General features: G+C 40.1%; 1 protein-coding gene across 1 annotated transcript; it reads right to left on the bottom strand.

Annotated features, from left to right (window-relative positions):
- Positions 1-261: 261 nt before the first annotated feature.
- Positions 262-1575, bottom strand: LOC125355585 (nicotinamide/nicotinic acid mononucleotide adenylyltransferase 3-like). The gene has a single exon (XM_048352023.1). It carries the CDS (start codon positions 1470-1472, stop codon positions 717-719), a length of 756 nt encoding a protein of 251 aa, XP_048207980.1. The 5' UTR covers positions 1473-1575; the 3' UTR covers positions 262-716.
- Positions 1576-12229: the final 10654 nt, after the last annotated feature.

A 12229-nucleotide genomic window follows, 5' to 3' on the forward strand; every position in this document is an offset into this window, starting at 1 on the left:
AGAGAATGCTCTGAGAAGCCAGGGTGCGATGAAAGTCAAAAAAGGGCTGTCTCCAATTTCTTTTCTTTCTTTTCTCTTTTTGTATGCTGGTAGTGGAGCTTTAACTTGGGGCCTTACATGTACTTGTACTGCCCAAGGCTGGTGCTCTACCACATAAGCCACATCTCCACTTCTGGTTTGTTTGGCTTTGTTTCTTTGCTGGTTAATTAGAGATCAGTATCTCTTGGATTTATCTGCCCAGGCTAGCTCCAAACTGAGATCCTCAGATTTCAGCCTCTGGAGTAGCTATGATTACAGGTACGAGCCACCGGTGCTTGTTTCTACATTTTTGACCTCTTACTTAGTATGATTTCCTTTGAAACAAGACCATTGGCGAGGTCACTGGGCAGGAGTTTGCATCCTGTCAAGTTCTGCCAATCAAGACCAGCAAGCTGGACTTGGTCTTTTCAAAAATGCACTTGGGCAATTCTGACCTGTTCCTCATGGGTCCACCATTAGAACGATATTCGGCATATACCCCATAATTTCCATTTACACAAGATAAGGGGGGTTTCCTCCAGTGAGTGGCCTAATCCTAGAGACCTTCTAGCTACCTGGAGACAGAATGTGCGATGGCAGAAATGCAAACGCCAAACATCAAAGCAAAACCAAGCCCTGAGTGGCAGGAGGAGCTGGGTGGTGGTGGTGGTGGAGGCATGGCTGGGGGTGAGTTCCTCCTAGCTTGTGTTTCCTTTGCTCCGCGGGCTGCTTCTGCCTTTCCAGGAACTGTCCGTGGTGTACAGGCCGTGGTGCTTGATGTAGGCAAGGACGGCGTCAGGGAGCAGGTACTTCACACTCTGCCCTTGGCTCAACGCTCGCCGGATGTACATGGCACTGATCTCGTTCTGCACAGGCTCCCGGGCCAGGTAAATATTGTGCTGGTACCGTCGGAGGATGGGCGAGTCTAAGATGTACCCTTTGGGGTCGTAACCCGCCCGGCTCACACATACCAGACCAAACTTCTCCACGATTTCCTGGATGTGTGCATCCTTCCAGAGATTGGGGGTCTGGAAGGTCCTCAAGAAGTCGGCCCCACAGAGGAGTTTCAGTTCAGGCACAGCTGCAGGGGCTGTTGGTGCCTTGCCCGCGTCCTCGGATTCCATTGGGGGTGGAGATCTGAGCAGCTCCTGGTGATGATGTCTCAGCACCTTCACCGTCTCCATCCACTGCTCCTGCTCACTCTCCCAGGGGTCCACACGGATCCAGTTGGACGTCTGCAGGGCCAGCCGGGCCATGGCCACCCGGTGATGGGAAGCAACCAGGTCTTTCTTGCCATAGTGATCACTGACAGGTGAGATAATGCCCTGGATCACTCGGTACATTCCTGTTTGGTGCAGGTGGTCTCTGGTCACTTCAAACAAGCGCAGGTGCATGTTGGTGATGGGGTTGAAGGAGCCACAGGCCAGAAGCACCACAGGGATCTGGCTCTTCATCTTCTCAGGGACATCCACACCCGCGGCAGTGGCCACCCTGCCCTGCGGCGCTGTGGCCCTGGGCGGTGACACTTCACGAATGCGGTCCAGACGGCGGGGACTGTGGTGGGGTGAGGAGGCGGTGCGGGGACTCTTCCGTCAGGAAGCGGGGCTGTAGGCCATGGCGCGAGGACCCTGCGCGCCCCGTCCCGGGACAGCCACGGGGCGGCCCCGCTCCACACCCAGTAACATTATTTTTATTATTTTTTCATTGTCAAGGTGGTATACAGAGGGGTTACAGTTACATACATAAGGAAGTGAGTACATTTCTTGTCAAACTGGTTACCTCATCCCTCATTTTTGCTCACCTTCCCTCCTCCCCAACTCCCCCCACCTCGAGTTGTACAGTTAGTTTACAACATATTGTCTTGTAAGTATTGCGGTTGCATTGATTAGCCTTTATCTTTTGTCTCACTATTTTGATGTTCCCCTTCCCTTTCATAATTCAAATATATATACAATACCCAGGGTACCAGAATCAAATAGAGTGACAACATGGGCTAAATAATAGGGAAAATAAACAGACAAAAAAAGAAATAATTTCACATAGTGCATTAAAAATAACAACAATGATAAACTGCTTATTTCCATATCTTGGAGTTCATTTCACTTAGCATCATCTTATGTAATCATATGTACATAGATATTGAGCTTCTTCTGCTAGGCCTCTCCTAGACACATACTAATTATTACCAATGAAGGAAACCATGGAGTCTATGTTTCTTTGGGTCTGGCTCACTTCACTTAAATAACATTATTTTTTATTAAATCTAATATGTTCTCCTCTAATCAATACAGCAGTTTCTGCCACATTCTGGGGAGATGAAGTTAGTTAATATGACCAATTCCTGACCTCACTTCAGATGCATTGGAATACCAGGAATGCAAAAGACAGCCTAGTTTATTTTTATAAAAACATTCCTTAATACACCATAAAATGAACTAGATTAATATTGTTAATATGACATTTAAATTTGAGGCATCTATTTGGCACAGCAAATATTATCAGATAAAACTCTTAAACCTTAAAATGTCATAAAATGGCAAAAGCCACATTATACAAATAGCTTTATTTTGTGCAATCTGTGCTGAGTTCTTTGAAAGTTGTTTAAAATGGTATGCTAATCAGAGTAAACTAACCAATATTTCAGGAGAAGCAGATGGCCCTTTGACCTTGATGGACAATTACAGCCACTATTGCTTTGGGCTGGGATTACCCAAGAGCTGCTCCTTTGGGTGACTTTTTCTTGTGAATATTTTGCCTCTTCCTCAACAGAAATGGCTTGTTTAGCGCCAACTTAGGTCACTTAAGGTATTTTTAACTTTTACTTAATAAGATCAGAATCAGAACTTTGAGGCTCAGGCTTCCTAGGCAAGCCCTGTAACTCCTTGAATCACTTTTTTTTTTCCCAGATGGAGTCTCCTGCTTTTCTCTAGATAACTGCTGCCAAACCACCATCCCCCCAGCTATGTCTTTCAAATAGCTAGGATTACATGTGTACCTCATCATCAAAACAATCTTCACTGTACATATAGAAAAGCAGCTGTGTTGTACAGAATTTGTATGTGTGAAGTCCTTTCATAAAGATGGTCATATTCAATATACATTTGCCCATGGCAACCTTTTCAAAGTCAAAACCTGTTCCAAGAGAGCTGATCTGTTTGTCAGTCTGTGTATCTGTCTACCTATCTACCTATCTATCAACCTAGCTATTTTACCTGTAGATAAACTTCCAGTTTATCTGTGTACGAATAAAATGTAGGCTTGTTTAAAAGAAGCACTCATTTAGGTGGTGGTGAGATCATTTTCTTGGAAAGCAAGAAGCCTTATCTGGAAAGGTTACACATTCTAAGTTGAACGGGAAGTCAATTTTTCAAAGACAAAATTGACCCCACACTTCATATCTTGATTCTCTTAGACTGTCGGTGCTCTACTTATATTTAATCTGGCATCACCTTGCAAGTATTAGTTCATAGCATAACTTGCACAATTCAACAATACAGCTTGCCAGCTCCTTTGAATGTCACCAAGCTGTGCACATGGGCAAGCTATGTGTGCCTATAGTTAATCAGTCTCCAGAATGACTACATGACAGGGGTTGAAGGATGTCCTTGTCATCATCCTGCCTGCAAGTTGTGAGTGGCACCACATTATACAATGATGCAAAACTTATGTGAAGGTTTTCTTTGTAATCAATTGTGCTACAGTTCAGGATGATTATAGCTTGAAATCAATTAGACACTGACTGCTTAACCTCCCATACTCCCACAGAAACTCTTGCGAAATCCTTAGTACTAGTCTCTATTTTTGCACTTTATATAGAGTGTACACAATGCAGATATTTTTGTTTATCAGCAGTAGTGGCTTAAAGAAAAGTAACTGAGATAAAACTGGCTGCAAAAGGAAGTGATAGCTGACTCCCATGGCTGAAACTCAGATGATTGTGTTGAAACTATGCTCGTGAGTAATGGAATTCAGGGACTAAAACCCTTGAGCCTTTCTTATCTCTTCTTGTCTAGGAATGCATGTGTCATCCTTTCTCCTTACTATAAGTCTTTCTTCATTCGACTGAGAGAATGTGATCATAAGGAGGTTACGATTATGTTTATACAGCCTTGTCACTGAAAATAGAAGAACACTCTTTCCTCCTGACTCTATAGTTATTCAAATTCCTGACAGGGAACTCTAATAGGCTCGTGCTGGTTTCATGGGTATCTCTGAACACGTCTCCATGGCCAGATAATATCTAGGACCACATAGATTAGGCCCTACTTCAGATATGTAATCCCCCCAATTAGCACTGGGAAATCTGACAGAAAATGTTCCCAAGTCCCAGGACTATGAATTCATTTGCATTTGGAGGACAGGTCCTCTCTCAGTTCATGTAGACTTATGAAATAATAGTTCACTGAACTGCAATTAACAATGCATGTTTCCAGGAAGAGTCAGTGAGTCTGAAAGTTTACATCAGCTTGACTTCCGCATGTGCAGGGCTGAGGCTGGAAGGCCTCTGTCATTTGTGACTCTACATGTATAGAAACACAAAGCTGTATAACTTTGCATGCCCAAATACACTCAAGAATGAAAATAGCTACTTTGCAAACATTAATGCATAAATCTATATCACCTTAATCACAAGAGATAAAACATTTATCTCCATAGTATTCAGATCTTTGGTGTATTACTGTGAAGTTGAAATAAGCTATAATTCTGTTTCACTGTAAAGTTATACCCTAACTTTAGAAATGACCTTGCCTCAATTCTTTTCATAGGCCATCTGGAACACACTGCAGAAACAAAAGTGTCATTGATACATGAGATGAAGAACCTGCTTCACACCAACTTATCACACAAAGAAGGAACTTTATGTATTTATTTACTTTTATTCTAGTACTGGAGCTTCAGCTCAAGGCCAATGTGCTGACCCTGAGTGCTCTCTCTCTCTCTCTCTCTCTCTCTCTCTCTCTCTTTTTTTGCTAAAGAATGGCACTCTATCTCTTGGACCATAAGCATCTCTACTGCCAGCTTTTTGGTGGATAATTGTAGAGTCTTACAGACTTTCTTGCACAGGCTGGCTTTGAACTGCAATTCTTAGATCTTAGTTTCCTGAGTAACTAGGATGACAAGCTTGAATCGGGCATCAGTAAAGGTTTCTTTTTGATTAGTCTTCTAAAATCAGCTAGACTCTTTCCCTGATTTTTCTTATTCTCAGTTATGAAGCATGATGATTATCACCAAGGGCAGTCAAGTAGGAAAAAAAATATGTTGGCAAATTATAGTCCTAAATAAAACAGAAGCCACAGCTCACAGTTTTGACAGCTAAGCAGTAGAGACTAGGTGAGAGGATATATGTATGAAAGAGCCACATAGGTGCACAGATATACAGAGAATAAAGAGGACAAGTAACAGAAAATAATTGAAGCTTTCATAGCCTGAGGACCACTCTAGTAAAGTGGGTATGAAAGTAAATCTTCAGTAGAATTTAGAAGAATTTGAGAAATAACATTAAAGAGCTAACAGGTGTGGCTAGACACTGGGAAAAGAAGACAGGAAAATAGAGATGAGCTTTGTTGAAACACATTTCTTTGAAGCTTCAGAGAGATGTGATGTGATTTATAATATATTAAGTAGCCTAGGGTCACAAGAGTTAATGTTGGTGGAATGGAGAACGGGAGGTAAAATGGAAAGATTGGTAGATCTTACCACAGAAGACTTTATATGCCAGCATGAAGACCTTAAATACAATTTTTTATGTCCTGGAGACTTACAAAGTCATTTTGTTTAAAAAGTAGTATGCTTAATATTGGACTTTAGGAGAATTTTCCTGGTACAGAATTATAAACTTGATCAAGAAAGGGGGACTTGAAGTCATAGTGAGCTTAGAAATTACTTTGATGTTATAGGAATAACAATAAAATTAAGTGGTAAGAGTAGAAACGGAAAGGAAGGGATGGACAGAAGAAAAAAATAACATTTGTCATTTCTCCTAGCAATTCTTCAAACCAGAAGAATGAGAGCAGAACATAGAGAATATAAAGTAAAAAGTGTGTTGTACAAAAGAAGGGCTGGCTGTGGTGTTCAGAGAGAAAGGAAATCATTTGGTGATGGAATAACATGGACAAACAAAACACAGAAATGTGAAGCATGAATTCATCCTAGACAGAAGTATGTCAGGGAAAGCAGAGAAGAAACTAAACAGGGGCCTAGACAGGTATGTCTCAATGAGCCAATGGAAGGGATGACACTGATCAAGATGCATTGTGTTCATAGACTGACATATTGAGTGAAAACCCATTTGTATAGCTACTTAACCATAATACATTTTTTAAAGATTCAAGTACCTGAAAAGTAGTATCAAACTGTTCATATGGGCCTCAGAAAGATGGAACCCCATCTTACAGGCTAGCTTTGATTGTGTGAATGGGACAGCTCATGAAGGAAAGAAGAATGCACAAACAGATGTTCCCTTTATCCATCCATTACCTTCATCAATGAGGAAACTAAGAGCCTGAGTGAACATTCAGAGGAAACCCAGTGAAAATCATGAGATCCTGATAAGATGGATGTCAAAAATGACTTCTCTTCTCCCAGAACCTTCTCACAGCAGTAAAAATTTCCTGCATCACATATCTGTATTTTTTCAGTTCCTTTAAAAGTTTCACTTTTGCAAACTGCAACAAAGCTTTACCTTGTCTCCTTAAAATGACTGAAGTAGGCTGGTGCCTGGGAAATATATTGTGCTAAATTAAATATACTCTTTTGAAACCTTAAAGATAAATGTCATGCAAATATCCTACTGGTGAAGAGCTGCCAGGAAGCGGTTTATGTTTGACTGTAGATATCTGAAACCAATACAGAAGGAAGTGTCTTCTTCCATTCTTATCTGAGGAGACTGACAGTTCTAATAACAATGTCAAATGCATTCTGGGCACATTTTTTCCAGGTTATTTGTGCTATGAAATACTCTAACTTGAAATGCCAAAGCCCTGCTCTTTTTTTTTTTTTCTTGGTGGTGACCTTTACTGATAGAATGTACTAGAATAAGATTCCTACTGCAAATGTTCAAATTCCAGGGAGCATATTAAATTGTTTTTATGCTACTTTCTCATAAATAGCTGTAACTAGCATACTTGAAGCAACATTCAACATCTCTGTTCTCTGCTGGTACTACTACGGATTTACATGGTGACTACAGGATAGAGAATCGTTTTTTGTTTGAGAATGTCAAACCTTGCACTCACTGCTTGACCTTTAGCTCCTCTCCAGCCCTTTCTTGGCTAGCACGTTTTTCATTGCTCTTACAACTGCATCGTAAGGGTGTTTTTGTTTTGTTTGTTTTTTAGCAGTATGTGTCACAAGATGCAAAAGCATGTTTAAGAGAGAGAATATACTGGACACTATGAAAATGAACTAAATAATTTGTGGGTGGAGACAGAAGGGAAAAACTGTGAGAGAGCAAGGGATGGAGTAACATTTTCCAAAAAGAAATGAACTCATGACTTATGTAACTGTAACCCCTCTGCACATCACCTTTATAATAACCATTTAAATTTTTTTCAGAAAGACAATATATGAAGTTTCCTAAGATCACAGTGTTTGCAATGGCTTTCTGGATTCAAATATCTCCATCCTACAGTTATATTTGTTGTACTTGAATACAATAATCTTTTATCTCTCCTAATCTGTTTCCTTTACTACAAGATGTGACATAATGGTACCAAGTTCATGATGATCTTGGAAATAGTAAAGAAGATAGATAGATATACAAAGGCTTTTCTTTTATATTTTCTTTTCCCTTTTTTTGTACTAAGTATTGAACTCAGGTCCCTGAGCTTGCTAGACAAGTGCTCTTCTGCTTAAACCACACAGTCTTTTTGTTTTTAGTTTCTTTTCTAGATAGAGTCTCATGCTTTTGCCAAGCTCAGCCTCAGAGTACAATCCTTTTGCTTTTACCTCCTCATAGCAAAGGATTATGAGTATGCACCACCACACCTGTCATACGAAAGTGTTTTTAACAGTGTTTTAACTCATGAGTGTTAGAAACCTGTGAATTCACATGAAAGCCTGTAAATTCTGTGATAGTGAGAATTATGTCTATTCTTCCTTGTAGTCAGTATCAAAGCAGAAACATGACTCTAGCATTGTAAGGAATAAATTATTTTAGGAAGAATGGATAGATCTGTTTTTCAAGTATGTTTGCATCCATTGTCATAAGTGAGTCACAGAGCATCATGCCAGATAACACTAATATTCCCCACATTATAAATATAAGGAAGTTAGAACTCACAGATGTTAAATTTGTTAAAAAGCAGAGGGAAATTATTATTTACCTTCAGGTCTTCTGACCCCAACTATCATTCATTCTTTTGTAGTCCAAACTCCTACTTACTTTTCCATCTCTGAGTTCTGACTACAAGAGATTGTATAGATGAACAATTGAAGCTATGTGTTGGAGACTCATGGGTATAATCATAGCTACTCAGTAGACTGAGCTCTGAAGATCACAGTTCAAAATCAGTCTTGGAAGAAAAACCTATGAGGTTTTTAACTACCAAAAAGGCTAGAAGTAGAGTTGTAGTTCAAGGGGTAGAGCACTAGCCTTGAGCAAAAAAAAGCTCAGGGATAGCATCTAGGTCCTGAGTTCAAGTCTCAAGATCAGCACAGAGAGAGAGAGAGAGAGAAGGAAGGAAGGAAGGAAGGAAGGAAGGAAGGAAGGAAGGAAGGAAGGAAGGAAGGAAAGAAAGAATGAGGGAAGAAAAGAAGGAAAAAAGAAAAGGAAGAAGGAAAGAAAGAAATTGTTGTTCTATTCACATTACTGCATTATTTGGGGCATGAAAGTTGAAGTAGGTAATATATATCAAAATGTTACATCAATGTAAGTTATTATTATTGTGTTTAGTATATGAAGGAATCTGTAACAAAGTTTGATTGTTGTGTGAGATGATGCAACTTTATTGGTAGTGGTTGTTGTAGGGCTTAAACTCAGGGTGTGAGAGCTGTCCTTGAGCTTTTCTGCTCAAGACCAGCATTCTACCACTTTGAACCACAGCTCTACTTCCAGTTTGTTTGGGTTTTTTAGGTGTCTAATTGGAGACAGGAGTCCCATGGCCAGCCCCTGCTGACTTTGAATCGTGATCCTCACAACTCAGCCTCCTGAGTAGCTAAGATTATAGGCGCGTGAGCTACCAGAACCCAGCTTGATGCAACTATTAAAAAATTAAAATTTAAAGGCGAGAGAGAGAAGAAGGAAACTATGGGCTGGGGAGAGTTGATGTATTTGAGATAGGAAAGGATTTGAATTCCTGATCCCTAACAATGCAGGTAGATCAAGCTAGGCAGAGCAGTTAAGGAAAAAGTGCAAGGTCTTTTCTGAGATTGCAACAATCTCTTGAATTGTCAGCCTGTGACCAATGTGTATCTCTTATCTTATATGTTATAACATGAAGTTGATAATAAAACTTGAATGATATAATCTTGACTTTTTGTTTCAATTTCCTTGCAAAAACATGGTGTTTCAATAGTGATAAACTGTAGCTTGACTCAGAATTTTTCTAATTTGCTTTCTAATAATACCAAATATTACAAATTTTATTGAGGTACCAAGAAAGTTGAAAAATAGAAGTAAAACCCCAACCCACAAAGTAACTTCATTAGATATGAGATGCAGTTGGTGATTAACAGAATCAAGCAAAATATTTGAATATATAATATATGGAAGACACATGCTGCATGATTTTATTAGCCTATTTATTAATTTTTTAATATTTCAGAACAAAGTTTTACTGTGTAGCTTAGACTGACCTTGAACTCACTATAGCTCAGGTTACTCTTGAATTCCAGTCATCCTGCTTTTGCCTCCTAACTACTGGGATTGCATGCCTGTATCCCAAGTCCTCAATCTACATCATTTAGCATAACTGATCATTTCTTCATAAATGTTTACAGACCACAATACTACCAAAATCATCCTATTAACTTAGTACCCAAACCCTTAAGAACACAACAAACCAGGTGCTGATGGTTTATACTTGTAACCTAGCTACTAAGGAGGCTGAACTCTGAGGAAACACTGCTCAAAGACAATCTAGGCTGAAAACTCCATGAGAGTCTTATCTCCAATTAAGAGGTACAGTGTTGTCCTTAAGCAAAAAGGCTAAGATATAATGTCCAGGCTCTGAATACAAGCCACAGTACTGGCACAAAAAATAGTAATAATAGCAAAAGAACAAAGCTATTAACCAATCTGCTTGATGAACACGGATGAAAAAATTCTTAATTAAGCAATTATAAACTAAATATTACAACATATTAATATGTAGTTATCTAGTTGGTTTATCCAGGAATGCAAGTGTAGTTCAACATATGCAAATCAATCAATGTAATATAGCACATAATAAATGACAAAAACCACAGGTCATTTCAATAGAGATAGAAGACTGTGACAAAATTCAGCTTTCTCTCTCTCTCTCTTTTTTTTTGACCTTTATGTGTTGAGTAGTTGTTTGGTTTTAGTTACATAGTATAGGGTCGCTGACCCAAACCTGTGGGAAATACCATTTGACAAGAAGTTTTTGGTTTCACAGACCTGGTCTCTACTGTCTCCTCCCCCCTCCCCCATCTTAACAGTCATATATCAAAGAGATCATGCCCCTTTGTTTTCTGTGTTCTAGGCTTGTTCAGCTTTCTTTTGTGGTATGAGCTCTGAAGAAATGCAGAATAAAAGGCACATGCATCACCATAATAAAGACTATATATAATAAACTAATAACCAACATCATACTAAGTAGGGAATAACTGAAATTATTTCCTCTAAATAAGGTGTCTACTTTCTCCACTCCCATTCAACCTACCACTTGAATTTCTAGACAGAATAATACAACAATAAAAAATAATAAAGAAATGTCTGAAAAATTATTAAACCATGGTAAGTTAGTATGAAATAAAATAATATTAAAGAATAAAGAATCATGGAGGCCTGAGGTTACAAATGCCATTTAGACATTCTGTCAAAGACAACTTCACTGAAGTTGCTAAAATTAGAAGCTAAACTTAGAGAAGCTACAATTGGATTGAATTAAATGAAGAGTTGTCCATGAAGTATAGGTATTGTAGAGTTCATGAGCAGAGAAAGCCTAAGATCAAAAGTCCTGAGAAAGTAAGAAGCTTGACTGGGTTGCTCTACCACTGGGGTACTGAGTGATGGAAATGAGATCAGAGAACCAACCGCCACTATCAGGCAGGCTTCAAGAACAAGATGGAGAATCTGAATTTTTCTAATCAACACCAGGTAGAGTTCCTAGTCAGGAAAATGACAGAATTTGATTTACTTTTCAGAACATCCTTCTGATTATGGTATAGGAAATAGATTATAGGTGTGCACATGGCAAGGGCCGAAGGTGGTAGAAAAGTTCAGGGGTAATTAATCTTCCAAAGCCAAGTAAGAGACAGTGATGGATATTGGGGTAGAGTTGGTAGTCAGTTTTGGAAGATGATATAGTTTCTATAACTTGCATGTTCTGGATGAAATGGGTTGAAATAACTATTGGAGAATGAGGAGATTTGATTTTAAGTGGCAATATTGGCTCATTTCTAGTCTCTCTCTCTCTCTCTCTCTCTCTCTCTCTCTCTCACACACACACACACACACACACACACACACACAGCCTAATAGTTTCATAATCGCTTTTTTAAAGAGAGAATTTTTTACATTCTCCTGAGGGACACAGTGGTGAAGTATGCAAAAAGAATGTCATTGCACCTGCCTCTTGCAGGGCAGGAAACCAACCCCTCACCATGTTCCACGGCTGACCACAGTGGAAACTAGGGGTGGCCTAGATCTCTGGACCCTCAGGAGATGACATTCCTGGGCAGCTGCCAGCTCTGAGTGAGTTCCTAGCACCACCTCCTTCTTGGTGCGATCCAAGTTTCCGTTTCTCACAGGTGGAGGTGGTCTCCTGACTCGGGAGGGTGCTGCTGGTCCCCATTCTTAAGCTCCCCGGGAATCCTGAAGTCGGCCATCCCCAAAGGTCCCCCAACGGGAACCAGAAGCCTCTGCTCCTCAGCCTGGCTGCTGCAGAAACCAGGCGGGCCTCCCCTTTCCCGGTTCTTGACGTCAAGCTTTGACCGCGGAGGAGCCCGCCGGAGGGTGGCGGCCAGGAGAAGCCATTCCAGCAACAGCTTGCAGGAGGGAGCTGCAGAGCTCTCGCCAGGAAAACAA

This window comes from Perognathus longimembris, chromosome 7, assembly GCF_023159225.1.
Source record: "Perognathus longimembris pacificus isolate PPM17 chromosome 7, ASM2315922v1, whole genome shotgun sequence".
NCBI lineage: Eukaryota > Metazoa > Chordata > Mammalia > Rodentia > Heteromyidae > Perognathus > Perognathus longimembris.